Below are 15,212 nucleotides of genomic sequence, written 5' to 3'. Positions count from 1 at the left end.
TGGATGACAGTCAATTATACCACCGGTAATGTCAATTACTCTCACGTGACACCTGTCAAATTATCATTTTTTGGTGCACGGTGCCGATTTATCAGTTGAATGGCAGCAACTGTAACCCCACGACCCGTCCTTGTAGTAGCTTCCCCACGCCGAAGGGTGGTATTTTTCATCGTTAATCTCCGCGTCGATGACTCGTGGTGTTCCATTAGTTGCAACTTTCGCCGCACGCTCCGAGCCATCTGCAGTCCCACCTAAGGTTTCATCTGCGGTTCCATCTCCATACTTTGCAAGCAAGTTCTGGCGCAGTTGCAACTTTGATTGTCGCTTCTTTTCGGCGTCTTTGCGAGCCTGGAGCACCGTGGCGGTAGGACTGGCTTCCATACTGGCATTGAGGTTGGTTTGGGGATATGCGTGCATATTGGAAGCGTTGGTGCTCGTAAGTGATTCAAGCAGCAGTTCTAAATTCACCTGCTGGCGATCTTGTTTGAAAATACGATCCTGGTCCCAGGCAAAAGCACGCGTGGCCTCAAAGTCGGAACCCAAGTCATGGCCACCTTTAATGGTGGGTCGTACAAATTGGTCGTCCGATGTAACGATATCGAGATTCGGCTGGTCTGCTCGAATTTTTCCAGCACTAATACGTTTTATGTATTCTGGAACGTCGTTTCGGTCCCGGATCGTCTTTTCTTCCACGTCCTGCTTGACACTGGAACGGAAATCTCGGTACTCGAGTCCCAACTCGATCATTTCGACTCCATAGTCTTCAGAATCTCGTCCACCAGCATCCACTACTTTTGCTTTCATACGGTCCCATTGATTGGCAACTTGCACATAGTCCGAGGCATCAAACCCCTGCCATCGGTCTCGCTTGCTGTCGTACTGTTCTGATGTGTCGGATGACTCCTGAAATCCGGGTCCATGTTGTGCCTCAGAATAGTCCACTGGGCCATCTTGAGGATTCTTCAAATGATGCGAATGGTAGTCATTTTCGTCCTTTTGGCGTTCCTTCTGGTACCAGGGAACCTTGGTGACGTACTTGGGTATCTGGGGCCCGTCATTTGCTCCGGGATCATCAGCCATGATGAGAGCTACAATGTGCCAGTTTAGCCTCAGTTGCGAAAATGATATCGGATTATATGCACACCCGATGGCTTCTGCCACTGGGTAATATAAAAGTATGTAAAGTTTCAGAATCCCTTCCACTCCTCCTCGTCTACGTCTTCTTCTTCCTCATCGTCGTTCTGCGTCAGCCATTTTTGGTACCTTTTATCTTCAAGCACTTCGGCTTTGCATTTTTCTCTTAATGTTTTAAGCGCAGCGGATTTACTCAATTTTGCAAATGGCTCTACAAGGGTGTCTACCGGCACATTTTCGAGCTTTTCGAGCACATTTTCGTCATCTTGTTCTTCATCTTGTTCTTCATTTTCCTCGTCATCTTTCTCGAATACCACCCTTTCCAATTCATCCATCCATATATCACATAGATGGTATGGCAATGCAGTTCCTACAGATTGGTTTCCACTCAAAGGGTGCTTTTCCAAAGCTTCCAAGTAGCCTTGCACCAACTTTGAGTCCCAATTCTGCTGTTTGAGCTGGCGGAAACAGTGCCGTACAACTCGTCTGATGAGAAGATAGTATTTGTCGATTCTCCACTGGTCAATGGTGGGCCATTCTCGAATCATAATCACCCAAAACGCCTCTACGAATCTCGGAAACGCAGAAGCTGGAATATGGCTTGAGTACAACAGCCCAAGGTTTTCTGCCAATCGTTGTTGGGGGCCAGGACGGTCACAAAACCACATTGAAAAATAGAGCCCTTTCCATAATTTTTCCATTTCCAACGTATCTAACTTTGCCGCGTTACGCGAAGAGAGATATTTCGAGAGCGCCTTGAACGTGGCTTCACGCGTGGCGCGATCATTGGATGCCAACTTCTTGACAAACTTGGAAGTCTGGGACATGTCAACTTGCAGCCTTGTGCGATGAGGTCGATGAGCGTGGAACTTTGTCGCAGACTGCAGAAAAGTGAGACGTGAGGCCATCTGCAGTACATTACCATACTATACTAGGCTATACTAGGCACAACTAGGCTATACCACATAAACAACTGACCAAACTACATTAGCAATTGGACCGAACTACGCCGAACGCAGCAAAATTATACAATCAAGTATCTGATGGGAATATGCAACAACTTGACAGCGTAGCCCACCACTCCCATCATGATAAAACCAACACCGACGGCTCTGATAATTTTCATATATTCTGGGTCAGTACATTGAAAGAGCAATATGGAGATAGTGAAATGTGAAATATAGCCATTAACGGCATTTTTTGAAGAATGGGTCTTCAATGATAAGTATCCTAATTCAATATGAATTTCCCTGTTATCTAAAATGAAATCTCCTGTTCAAACCACTGGAATATACATACCCTTCTTGTCAGGTCTTTGACACTTTCTCACGAAAGCACTGCCATCCTTGAAAAACTCCACGGGCACCTCAGTAAACTTTTCCAAACCCTCAGCCATTGTGATCGCCCATGGTGGATTTCTCGTTTCGTGTCAACGCTGGTGCGGCGGTACACACACGACCAGAGTGCAAGGCGCGAAACGGAGACAAACTTTGAGCTGCAAAAAACACTACATTGGTATATCATGTCTCATTAGAATAAGTCTAGTAACTTCTCCTCATCTTCTACTTGCTCCTCCACCTTCCGCAATCTATTTTCCTCCAAGATAGATCTGTATCTCGGACGGTTCTCCATGAATTTGGCTCGCAACTTGTGTGCCATTTCGTTGTCCAAACTCCATTCTTCAATCAAGGGTTCGATTTGGCCTATATAACCCAGAATACCCTTGATCTCAATAGCGTTTGCTAATGCTTGCTCATATAACGCATAGACCCTTTCATCGTTATCATAGATACGATTGGTTATGAGATCAAGCCTGTTAAATGACAGGTTGCTCACAGCATATTCATGATAGCACTTTGCCAAATAAGTCATCAAGTCGTAGTATTGATCCATACTCGACGGCTTAACTTCAAGAAATGACAAATATGCCTTGACAACTCCAGTGCAAAAAAAACCATTGGAGTCGCGATATAAGTGCCATAATTCGGACATGGTAGCGGTGCGTTTTTGCTCCAAATCTTTAACAAATGTCAAGTACCCTTCGTAGTCAAAGTTCACATTGGACTGAACTTGACGAAGCTTGTCCTCCTTTTTCCTCTTGGTGTCAACGTTGATTCGTGACTGCTTCAAAAAGACAGAGAGAGCTTTATCTTCGTCATACGATGTGATACCTTCGGCGTATCGGAACACCTGATCCCACAAGCTCCTCGCTGGACTAATGGTCAAATCTATACCATAAATCTCTTGGAAACTATTCAAGTAAGTCATGGCCTGAAAGAACTGCTGGTTATAGAAGAAGGAAACAACTATAGCTTTCAAGATAGCAAGGTCCGGATAACGAGAATTGGACTTTTCGAGTCGAAACTTGCTCTTACCTTGTGCGGTTATTCCCCATACGCTTTCAATGTATTTGGTCAAATAGCTCAAGCTGCCATTATAGCCCATGCATGAGATTAAAACCTCGTTCATCTTGTTATCGAGGACAGGCTGGGAATTGGTTGTGCGCAGAATGGTTCTTAGGTATTCATCAAAGACTTCAATCCATGGTTTTTCGGCCCGAAAAATACCTCTTCGGCGTCTAATGTCATTACGTCCAACATCTGTTTTTGGACTGGTCCACAAAAATGGTGCACCACCACAATATACCTTGAATTTTAGAACCCACATGTCATAAGTGTATTTTGTAAGTGGTTCCTCGAACTGGCTGTGGAATCTCTGGAACCATTTGGATGCTAAATCAAGCTTTTGGTTTCCCAACTCGAGAGAAATTAAATTTTCATAGTCCGCTTGAGTGAGAAGGTAACCGGTATAATGGTCGGAGTTGTATACATTGGCACGTTTCAGCCGCTCATAAAGCGATTCTTCGGTGCTTCCATACAACAAAATGCTGTACAAACCTCGTATTTTCTCTCTCAAGCTTCTCGCTTCAGCAAACTTTTGGTGGGTTACATTGATGTCCCGATGAATGCCTTTGGCATCTGCAGCTTCAGCAATGACATATAACTGATACTTGACAATCGCTCCAATGAAAAATGCCATTTCACGTTCACTAATAGTGGATTTCCACGAATTATTGACACTAGACTCGGTCCATCGAAGAAGTAGGTCCAAAACCTGCTCATATTTTCGATTCTCGAGCAAGTTGATGATATTTCTCTTTATCCGAGATGACCCGCGAGGAACATACGGCTTCAAGCTCGAAGAATAGGCCACCGAAAGATTCCCAATACAACTTTGAGACGGCAAACTGTCCATCATCAATGCTACAGACGATTGAGATTTGGCGCCTGAGGTCAGCTTGATACTACTTGAAGCATGATGGTACGACGCTTCCCCTAGAGAAACCGCGAGGCCCGATGCATATCGCCGTGAAGTACCGACAGCCCTCAAAGATCGGCTTGGAAGGTAGCTCATGATCGCTGTAATGAAATTTTTCAGTTTAATTCGCTAACTAAATACTGCATATATCATAACGGCTGCGACCGGCAATAAGCACGACAGAGGAGCAGGCAGAGTGAGAACTTGTCTAAGATTTTCCACCAATTTCACGACGTTTTCACTATCGTCCACTACAACTTGACTCCCATCATGGCCAGGATGAATCTTTTGTCAATATGCGTTGCATTGTGATGGGCAATATTTTTTAAGCCCTGCTCCACAGAAAGTCCATCGGTGATCTCTTGGATAGATTTTTTCGTACCGTAGATGGCCCATTGCTGGTTTCCAGCGATATCCAGACCAACCTCCTTTATGTACTCGACGCCAGATTCCAAATCAGGTAACACTCTGCTAACAAAACCTAAGCGGAACGCTTCGTCGGCTCCGAAGATGTCGCCAGTAAGGGCATGTTGGTACAACGCGGACTTGTTGTTGACCAAAGCAGGGAGTCTCTGCAACGAACCAATGTCCGCAGAAATTCCAATTTTGATTTCACGGATGGAAAACTTGACACCTTCAACTGCCACTCTAATGGTGTAGCACGCGGCCATATCTAACGCCAATCCATAGCTCACACCATTGAGCAACCCAATTGTAGGAGTGTTGATTCTGGCTGGCGTGGTGATACAGTGCTGGAAGTCTCTGATATGTTGGTGCATATGATTGTAACGTTCCTCATTATTCATGTCCACGCTTTGACCAAAAGTTGCAATGGCAGATTTCAAGTTAAGACCACTACTGAACGCCCTGGGCGAAGTGGAAGACACCAAGATCACATTGACCTCTGGATCGGCATCAAGCTTGGTGAAAATTTCGCCATATTGTCTCCACGTCGTCTCGGAGAAAGCATTCAAAGTCTTGGGGTTGTTCAATTGAACATGCCATAAACCCAGTTCCACTTCCGTGACGACGAACTCGTCGTATTGCTTATATGCTTCAGCAGACTCTACCATTCCAGCTCACGTAGAAATAAAAGAGATTTATAAGAAAGGTGGTACCCCGCGCATTAACCGAGGCATCGGGTGTGTATGCAGGGAAAAAGCTGGGGTAGCCGATGGAATATATGGGTCACATGAAGTTGGTTACTAGTGTTTATTCGTACTCATGTATATTGCAGTATGTGAGTGTTAGGTGGACTTGATGCTGGATCGTAAAATCGGGAAATAGCTGAGTTTCATCGAGTTGATAGTACCCTCAAAGGTAGCTTTTTGCAGCATTATAATACTATCCGATGAGCAATACACGATTGGAAAGCTAAGCTTCTGCTATTTCAATCGTAGCGCTTATCTGACGTTGCATCAGCCCCCAATGCAATTAAAGTCTATACATTGTATCGACCAATTGGGGCCTTGGCATCCTCTTCTGTTGCAACATCCACACCCTCTATCATTTTCTGACGGAGAAGCTTGTTGGCTTCCTGTACTGCTGACTTTGTTAGGCCCTCCACAAGCAAATAAAGTTTAGGCGGAGGTGGGATTTCACGTCCATATTTGATGGTAGGTTTGGGCAACTTGGAATTTGGAGGATAATATTGACCTTTGCTTGTAATTGACGTAGAGGTAGCATCGATAATCTTGGACAAACTATCACGATTAACCACCACCCACCTCGCTTTTTGAGGCAAGTCGTTGATTTCGATTCTGGAGTGAAATTTGCATCTGTCAGGTCCAGAGGTCTCTGGTGCTCTACCTTCAACGATATCAAAATCAGGAAGCTTGATTCCTGCTATTTCAGCTGCCTCTGGAGTACCAAGTGCTTTTCTTCCCGCTGAGGAATTGGATACCCCATTGGTTTCCTTCACCTTATCTCCATACATCTGCATCTCTATTTCTCTCACATTGTCACGCCTCTCCTGTAAATTTTCAAGGCCCTTTCCTCCAAAGCCAGAATTGAACTTTTCCTCGCCAGATTTGACCTTCTTCAAAAACTTGTCTGCTATACTTTGCAATTCAGCAGGAATATCATCGACTTTTCCACTCATCTTCATAGCTCTCACCAAGTCTCTGATCTCTCTTTCTTGACTGGATAGCACGAGCGTCACAGCCGTTCCGGTGGCTCCAGCTCTACCTGTACGACCAACACGATGAACATAGTCTTCCATATGACTTGGGGCGTCGTAGTTTATAACCAAATTCAACCCTCTTACATCAAGACCACGAGCAGCGATAGAAGTGGCTATGAGAACTCGAAGTCCATTCTTATCGGAAAATTGCTTGATTGCATGTTTTCGGTCCACTTGATCTTTTCCTCCGTGGATCACAATGCACAGAATTTGATTATTCAAAAGTCGAACCATCAAGTCATCAGCGGCTTCCTGTTTATCAACAAATATCAAAATCTTGCCCTCTGGGTCCTCGACGGAGAATTCGTCAACGATCTTGAGCAATGCTTGTAGCTTCTTCTGCGATATGTCTCCTGAATCGTCAATCAACACAACCCGTTGCGTAATTTCGGGTGCTACCACACTTATACCACCCGCTACAATCTCTATCGGATCAACCAAAAAGCTTCTTGCGAGTGATTCCAACTTTTTGGGAAAAGTAGCCGAAAAAAGTACCATCTGCTTATCAGGTCTTATTTGAGAAAGAACTTTGTTGACTTGCGGCTCAAAACCCATATCAAACATTCGGTCGGCTTCATCTAGCACCAAAAAAGTAGTTCGTCGCAAGTTCGTTACCCTTCCACCGTTTGCTGCCAAGAGGTCAATTACACGTCCTGGAGTTCCCACTATGATTTCTGTGCCTCGTTTCAAATCCGCTATCTGAGACTCGATGGGAGATCCACCATAACAGCAGCACACAGAAAGCTCAACGGCTTGTGTGAAGTTGACCAACTCTTTTTGGATTTGTAAAGCTAGCTCTCGTGTGGGAGTCAAGATCACTCCTATAGGACCATCTCCAGACTTCAATGGTGGCTGGTCCATAATATGCCTAATAAGGGGAATCACAAAGGCAAGAGTTTTACCAGACCCAGTATTGGCCACTCCGATAATATCACGGCCCGACATGATTGCTGGTAATGCTTGAGACTGGATTGGGGATGGGGTATCGTAGCCAAGTTTCTCTTCAAGAACCGTCATAATGGACGAGGGAAGCCCCAACTGTGCCCACTTTTGTATAGGCATTGGACAATCTGAACCACGCACCTTTATCCCATCCATAGCGGTTCTTAAAGCTGTAACTTTTTCGGGAGGAACATCTTTGAGTTCTTCAGGGGGAGTATAGAACTTTTTCCTGACCGAAGTGTACTCCATTTGTGTATAATCTAAAGCCATGAGCTTCTTTTCCTTGTTAGTTAACTTCTGCAACTTTTCACTCAAAAGTCGTTGCTGACCTTCTTCGTCGTCTTCTTCATCTCCTTCGCTGCCACTGATTCCCGAATCAGCTCCAAGATCCTGCTCAAAACCCAGCTCTACCAAAAATGATGTTCCAGACTCCGCCTGCCGTATTCGCTCAAGAACTTTCTCTTCGTCTTCACTCTCTTGTTCCTCGGTCGAAGCCGGTAATTTCTTCTCGTTAGGTATACGAAAGTCCTTTTTAGCCGTCTTAGCATCATCCTGTTCATCGTCGTCGTCAAAGATGGACCGTTTTTTTGGTACTAGTTGTGTCTGCTTCGAAGACAGAGTGCTAAGTCTCGCCCTAAGAATGGGCTTTATTGATGTAGGTTTCTGAGATGCTTCTGTACTGGGTACTTCTGGTGTAGCAGACTTCTGCTGGCGCCTTTTTATCCATTCCTGTAGCTTCAGCAGTTCTATTTTCGGTTTCTTATCTTCGTTGTTTTCGCTCTTTTCGGAGCTGGCTTTCTTCTGGTTCCATGCCGCTAAACGGGCTCTACGTTTCTGGAGCTTATCATCCTGGCTATTACTACTAGAAGCGTGAACCTCTTTAGAGTTAGTATGTAGTTGTGACATTTAATCATAGATACCCACTAGTTGCTCGGAATGAAATCACTGCCATCGCTGCGTAGAGAAACTCATATCGCGAAGTGGGTGCAGGACGCCAACAGGAGGCCCAATGAATGGTATACTCTTATAAGGCTGTCGTTACCGTCACTGATTGCGAATTGAGGAGGAAAATCGGACTGAGACCGTCGAGCCACACTGCTAAATTATTGGTGTATTCGAACGCATCTTCCTCATCGAGATGTGCTCCTAGAGTAGGTGCCGGCAATGTGGAAAATATGATATCAGTGGAATCTTTTGGTGAATTGCGTCTCATGATTTCATTGAGCACAAGATGCTGGCCCTTTGCCGGAAGGTCGTTGAAGGAGATGTTCTTGAGTTCTTCTTGCAATTGCTTTCGGGTAAGTCCAGCATCAGTAGCCTGAGCCGATGTCATTTGAGGAAGACCTTTATAAGCGTCAGAGCGAGAAGTAGACGCCGATGATGGAACAGATCTGCTTTTGGATCTGGGGTCTTTGGGGTCTACATTGGAATCACCGCTATCATTAGCCTCTTCATCGTCTTCGGCTTCCAAAAATTGGGGAGTCTGAATCTTGTGCATAATGTCTTCCTTGTTCGTGAGTATCGAAGGTGATTTCATGCCACCCAAATCAGATTTCTTTTTGGTTAGCTCCGAGCCCACTGGTTTGATGCTGAAATAGTCCTTGTTGCTCGCAACTCTGTTCACTTTCTCCACTGTCAGCTCTTCATGCTTCGTATCTTCAGCTCGTTCGGTGTTATCGTCATCTTTATCAGAGCCTTCCGAGTCTTCAACAAAGCCTATGGACGGCTTGTTGTCATCCTCACCACCACTATCATCATTGTCCTGGATCTGAGCTTCTGGTATCTTGTATGACAAGAAATTGGGCCTGAGATTTGATCTCGAAGACCGTATGGAGAGTTGGTCGCTAGACCTATGGCCGCTACCGCTTCCCAATCCTTCACTCTGTTTGAGCTTACTCGCTCTCGACTTTAATTCTGGACGTAGATAGTTATTTCCCGTGGTATTGTGTCCCAGATCACGAGCAAAACTGTAGTCGCTATTTTCGGCGCTGCTATCTTCTTCCTTCTCACTCTCACTACTCGAGCTAGAGCTGTCATCTGGCATGGATTTGAAGAATTGGTCTCCATGCTGGGACTTCATGTTGAACGAAAGCGAAAGACCTTGATCATGCAAGTTCGAAAGAGTATACCTTCTGTTGCGAACTCCACCGCTGAAGGGTCTTTCATCCACAGGAGTATTTCCACCACCGAAATTCAAAGGATTGAAAAACACACTTTCTTTGGCCCTTGAAGCATTTCTTGCTTGTCGGCGCAGCTTCAGCTTTTCGATTTCTCGAATTGTTTCTCTTGCATTGCACAAATTGGCCCACCATTGATCATTTTTCAAAACCTGGTCCACGCGTGAGTATTCCTTCTTATTAGTGGCTGTCTTGGTATAGCCCTTTACCATGTAATTGTAAGTGTCAAGAGACCCATCACCAAGATGTATAACCTTGATATCAGCATCAATTCGCAACGACTCCAACAACGCCGCAAGCCTCTTTCTTTCATCCTCAATTTCCTCTTCGAGTTCAACAAAGACAATGACCCGAAGGACATGCGAAGTATACTTCCATTCCGGAACAGTTACTAGAATAGCTCCTAGTTGCAATATAAGCGTATAGGTATCAAAATTGGTAGAAAGAATTGACTTTCCATTTTCGAGAAAATCAATAGATGACATCTGAATTGGATACAAATCAATGTACTTCTTTTCATGCTTGGAAAAATGATCCTTGGCTTTTGTGAAGATTGAATGATGCTTTTTGTCCAGCTTGGGGAGATCTAAGATATTGAAATTGGCCGCTACAGCGACGGTAGCCTGCATCACGATCAAGTCTTCTACTATCTGGACCCATTGTTTGATTGACACTTTTTGCTCCTTTCTGCAAGAGTCCGTAGGGAGAGACAAAAGTTTTTGCTTATCCTTAAACGAGGGCAAAAGAGGCAATTGTACACCATGTTTCACAAAATCATAAAAGCCCAACACGGTAATATTAGGTCTCATACCACCCAATCCAGATCCCAAAAAGACATTTCTGACGCCCCATGGAAGTGTTGGACCAGCTGCAATTTGCACAAAAGCCTTAATGTTGGATATATCACGGAGCTTAACCCATGCATTACGCTGTGATTTTAATTCCTGATAGGCATTGACACCAAACTCTGAAGTACTTCCATCATTGTTTCCGTCGTTGATGATGACGACATGACCAAGAATATACAAACCACCTTTCTTCAAATGGTTGCAAAAACCTATGAGATTCCAGCACGAACGAGGGTCGTCGCAAAGAAGAAGAATTTGAGGTCGCCAGTACTTAGTACTCATTTGCAACTTGAGGCGAAGCAAGTACTTGCGCACTTGATGGTAAATTAATAACTGAGATATGTCACCAAACTTCAGAGGCGGTGTCATATAGTGTATGGCCATAATCAAAAACATCAAAAATGCAATAATAAGAGTGGCAGAGATACCGTCCACGATGAACATTGCTATGATGGACGATACACAACCCAAAAAGGCAGTCTTGGAATTGAAGTATTTGAAGGAGGGCCTGAAATTGGGAGCAGAGCCAATTTTCAACAAAAAGCAGGCTAGATTGGTGACAATAAATGTCATAAGAAAGGCCATCGTGATAAATGTAGCAATTTGATTGATATCGGCAAAAAGAAAAACTTGAGCAATAAGCCAAGTAACCAATATACACATGATGCGTGCTTTGGTAGCCTGTGTCGAAGATTTTTTTATGGTGGAAAACACAGAAAGGCCAGGGATGATCCGATCGTTCGCTATAGCACCAAGAATGTTCGCAGCTCCAACCACACCCATTATGACAGAGAAAAGCGACGTCGAGAATTCACCCAAGATGATAATGAGACCATATATGTTCACAGTCTGAATCACCTTGATATCTTTATGCAACAAATCTCTAGGGATAGAAACTCCTAAAGATGTAATTACCAACAGGTAAAAAATAAATGTGAAGATAAGGCCGTTAATAGTTCCTCGAGGAATCGACTTGCTGGGTTTCCTGAGTTCTCCCGACATCGAAGCACCGGCAAATATGCCTGCTGTAGCTGGAAAGAAAATACCAAACAAATTACGAAATGTTTCTGGCTGACCCGGAGGTTGGACTGAACCTGCAGCCCCGCTGGTGAACTTTGGTAGTAAGTTTTCCTTGAAAGTGGTCCACGAGGGACCCGTGTACATGATATCGAAGCCGGGAGGATAAAACGGCTTAACAAATGCAGTGGATAATGGAATAGATAATGTACTCAAAGTGAGCATGATGAAGAGAAAGAGAGCAGTCTTTGACACTAGTCTTGAGCCGATCAATGCAATTGCAGTGCACAAGAAAAGCAAAATGGTGGAGTACATCAACTGCCACCAATAACCCACTGGTAATATATTGGCAATATCTCCGGATATGCGACCGAAATTGACAGTTAACGGTTCGATGAAACCCACCACATTCAACGACGCATTCAAGATTTGACCAATATAAAATATGATACCAATGGAGCCACCAAATTCGGGTCCTAGAGATCGTGAGATCATGTAGTAAGCACCTCCGCCTTTGACTGTACCGTTCGTAGAAATGGCACTGACCGACATTACGGTAAACATATCGATGGTATAAGACATCACAAGCAATAAAAATGTCCCTAGTATTCCCATTTGACCCACAATAAACCCAAATCTTAAAAACATCAAAATGGAAAGGACATTAAGGGCGGTAGGAAGAAACACACCATCGAATGTACCCAATTTTCCTGACTTTTTCGAGTCTTTCAAGCCATTGTTGCGCCCTCGCATTTTCCTAGCATCTTTGTTGTTCCCAAAATCCTGTCCTAGAAGTGCCAGGGTCTCACTGGGGTAAACCATTACCGAGGTATTGTCGTTAGCAATATCCAGTATCAAGTAAGCGAAGAATAAAGACGGTTAAGCGAAGCTTTAGAAATATGAAAAAGTTTCAGTAGACTTCTCGCAGTCTGTTTGCCTGATAAATATGCCCCTTTATACAGGTAACTATCGCCTAGACCGTCCTCTCTTCCACTGATGGTTTATCTGATCTGTCGCGGCTCCCAATTTCAAGATCGCACCCTGGCCAAAGCTGCTGACATCAGCTGAGATGGAGCACAAATTTTCGTGGTGACCGAATTCTCAATATAACCGTACCACAATTACGCCACTGCTATGTTTAGATTGCTAGCTTCTAGCGGTCAAGTTAGCTTGAGACCGGTGCTCTTGCAGCATGTAAGGAACAACAAACATGGTTTGGGGTTTCCAAATGCTTCTGGAGTACCACAATCTCCATCTTCGATGACTTCACTGTCGATTGTTTCTCCTTCTCAATTTACTAGATCCAACCTGAGTGCTGCTGGTCTTTCTGAAAGCCCGGCATCGTCTGTCGACTCGAAAATTGAAAACTTTTTATCCAAATCAGCCAAAGATCCACTTGTTCGTGAAGCATTGGACGCGGAAACGAAAAATAAACTCAATTACTTCAAAGAACAAATCGACTTGGCCCACCGTTACCGGTCTATTCATGATCACGACAGCGAGAGAGCCTTTGCTTCTACCTTGGACAACCTCTCGCGTGCTTTGGAAGACGAGTCATTGAGAGATACGTTTGTCTCCAGAGACTTGTTTCTGTATGCTCAAGTTCTCAATTCTGGAGTATATAACAACCGTACCAACCGTCTTTCTGGCGCCAAAAACAGAGACAGTGACCAGTATCAAAACCAGAACCTCCACGATGAAGTGCTTTTGAAGCAGGCCGTGCTTCATTTGGGCGAACTCATCACCAATGGTGAATTCAAGGCCATCTTAAACGCTCCAACTTTACTGTTTTTATTTTATCTGATGAAACAGTTCCAGCTCTATCCAGAAATGATCCACCTTTGGGAAAATGGTGTCAATGACCAGCAAACCGGCCAGGTGTACTTGGATGAAAAGATCTTGGCGGTCATCTTACCGGTGACATTTGAACAGAATAGATTCACCTACGAGGAAATTCTCCACATTTACGAGCTCAACACTGAAAAACTCGATAAAGTGGGACATGAGCTTCTCACTTCAATGGGAAAAATAGCCATTGCCGCAGGCGATTACTCGCGCGGATTGGATTCGTTGGAATCGATATTGCAATTGTACGAAAAAGCTCAACAGCTGCACTACAAAAACAAAATATTGGCATCTCTCAGTGACTTGCATTTGAGTTTTATTGGTACCTGTAAGGATATCAAGATCTCTAAGCACTTTTTTGACAAGGTTGTCCACTACGATTTACCCTACCGAGTGAAGCTTAAGGTGCCTCATATTCAATCATTGCTTGAAAATTGTTACGAACAAAATGAACCAATGGACAACATCCTTTACTTCTGGAGAGCAAGTATCGCCCATTACAACACTGAACAACAGCTAGTGTTGAACTCTCGTTATGCGATTTTGAACAATGCATTGTTCACCATCTTTTTCAAAAAATACCCCGAATTAAACGAGGAATCGTTTAGTAAACTTCGTGAAATCATTGCCATGTACGCAGAGAGCAAGCCTATTGATGAAGTATTCCTCAATACCATCATCGGTAACTACTCATGGGATAGCAAGGAAGTATTAGAGCAGATTATCGAAAACTACGATGTCTACAATGTCAAGAGGACCCCCGTTTCTTACAGAGTTTGCTTAAAGAAAACTGGCCTGTTAGAAAGCTATTCCAACGAGGAAATTTTACAAAAGTGGAATGCTTCGCTTAAACATCTTGATGAGAACAAGTTCACATATATCCCAGTCGCCGACTGGGCGGCCTTGCGAGATGCGACTATTTTATCACACTTCAAGGATGCTCGTAAAGAGTTCTACTTGTCTGTATTGGATAAGTACAAGGATTACATCCAGGACCACCGTTCATGCATTCGGTTTGTGAGATACTGGATCAAAAGAAAAGATGTTGCTGCAGATATTGCCAGAGTTGCCCTGCCAGAGCCACAAACATTTGATTGTGACATTGAGATACAAGTTCCTCAGTTCCGTCACTTACGAAAGAACATTAACTACGTGAAGGAGGTGCAAAACATGAGATTTAGTGGTTAACCATGTACATAGATAGACACGACTAACGAAAAATATGCTTATGTCAGCGGCGGTACCGATATTTATGTGCGTAATGGTCGTAGGAATGCAGCCATAATTGAGGGCGCCTGAAAGACGCAATTCGGCATGGGGAGTTGCATATCGAAAGATGCAAGTGATGTCAAGGTGCAACCAAAGCTGCATAAAGTACTGGAGAAAGAGGTAACGGGAACTCTGAGATTAGCCCAAACCAAGCAAAACAAATCGCAGGGACATGTTCTTGGGGGCACACTGCAGTCGGAAAATGAGGCCAGGTTGGCTCTGGCAAAGGCAGCAGAAGAAAGATATGAGAGGCTGCAACGCAAGCTTAGTGAAGGCAACGATAAATTGAAAAAGTTGTCCAAAATGTCTCGTGCCGATAAGGGATTATAGAGTAGGGAGTAAACACAGCATGTAACAAACAAATAAACTTTAAATGAATCTATACTTTCATAGAGCATGTATCTTTCGCAACCACTTCTGCAGCAAGCGTGCAGGGTAACAGGCGTCAAAATGCACCGAGTCATTCTTCTGCAGATGACA

The 15,212-nt window shown here is 44.1% G+C and overlaps 8 protein-coding genes across 8 annotated transcripts; 1 reads left to right on the top strand and 7 right to left on the bottom strand. All coding sequences in view use genetic code 12, as the record gives it.

The window, feature by feature from the left end:
- Nucleotides 1–63: 63 nt before the first annotated feature.
- Nucleotides 64–1,080, bottom strand: SLU7 (mRNA splicing protein; the record flags this gene model as incomplete). Its single annotated transcript, XM_001485588.1, has 1 exon — nt 64–1,080. The coding sequence occupies one exon, from the start codon at nt 1,078–1,080 to the stop codon at nt 64–66; it is 1,017 nt and encodes a 338-aa protein (XP_001485638.2).
- A 107-nt stretch (nt 1,081–1,187) lies between these two features.
- Nucleotides 1,188–2,042, bottom strand: PGUG_01308 (uncharacterized protein; the record flags this gene model as incomplete). The annotated part of the gene is made up of 1 exon (XM_001485587.1): nt 1,188–2,042. The coding sequence occupies one exon, from the start codon at nt 2,040–2,042 to the stop codon at nt 1,188–1,190; it is 855 nt and encodes a 284-aa protein (XP_001485637.2).
- Nucleotides 2,043–2,664: 622 nt separating this feature from the next.
- PGUG_01307 (uncharacterized protein) lies at nt 2,665–4,548 on the bottom strand (the record flags this gene model as incomplete). The annotated part of the gene is made up of 1 exon (XM_001485586.1): nt 2,665–4,548. One exon carries the CDS (start codon nt 4,546–4,548, stop codon nt 2,665–2,667), a length of 1,884 nt encoding a protein of 627 aa, XP_001485636.2.
- Nucleotides 4,549–4,703: 155 nt separating this feature from the next.
- PGUG_01306 (uncharacterized protein) lies at nt 4,704–5,525 on the bottom strand (the record flags this gene model as incomplete). Its single annotated transcript, XM_001485585.1, has 1 exon — nt 4,704–5,525. The coding sequence occupies one exon, from the start codon at nt 5,523–5,525 to the stop codon at nt 4,704–4,706; it is 822 nt and encodes a 273-aa protein (XP_001485635.2).
- A 368-nt stretch (nt 5,526–5,893) lies between these two features.
- Nucleotides 5,894–8,482, bottom strand: PRP5 (DEAD-box RNA helicase; the record flags this gene model as incomplete). Its single annotated transcript, XM_001485584.1, has 1 exon — nt 5,894–8,482. The coding sequence occupies one exon, from the start codon at nt 8,480–8,482 to the stop codon at nt 5,894–5,896; it is 2,589 nt and encodes an 862-aa protein (XP_001485634.2).
- Nucleotides 8,483–8,600: 118 nt separating this feature from the next.
- PGUG_01304 (uncharacterized protein) lies at nt 8,601–12,440 on the bottom strand (the record flags this gene model as incomplete). The annotated part of the gene is made up of 1 exon (XM_001485583.1): nt 8,601–12,440. The coding sequence occupies one exon, from the start codon at nt 12,438–12,440 to the stop codon at nt 8,601–8,603; it is 3,840 nt and encodes a 1,279-aa protein (XP_001485633.2).
- A 312-nt stretch (nt 12,441–12,752) lies between these two features.
- Nucleotides 12,753–14,651, top strand: PGUG_01303 (uncharacterized protein; the record flags this gene model as incomplete). Its single annotated transcript, XM_001485582.1, has 1 exon — nt 12,753–14,651. One exon carries the CDS (start codon nt 12,753–12,755, stop codon nt 14,649–14,651), a length of 1,899 nt encoding a protein of 632 aa, XP_001485632.2.
- A 62-nt stretch (nt 14,652–14,713) lies between these two features.
- Nucleotides 14,714–15,196, bottom strand: PGUG_01302 (uncharacterized protein; the record flags this gene model as incomplete). Its single annotated transcript, XM_001485581.1, has 1 exon — nt 14,714–15,196. One exon carries the CDS (start codon nt 15,194–15,196, stop codon nt 14,714–14,716), a length of 483 nt encoding a protein of 160 aa, XP_001485631.2.
- Nucleotides 15,197–15,212: the final 16 nt, after the last annotated feature.

This window comes from Meyerozyma guilliermondii, genomic scaffold, assembly GCF_000149425.1.
Source record: "Meyerozyma guilliermondii ATCC 6260 scaffold_2 genomic scaffold, whole genome shotgun sequence".
Taxonomy (NCBI): domain Eukaryota; kingdom Fungi; phylum Ascomycota; class Pichiomycetes; order Serinales; family Debaryomycetaceae; genus Meyerozyma; species Meyerozyma guilliermondii.
This window is presented reverse-complemented; position numbering and strand designations above follow the sequence as displayed.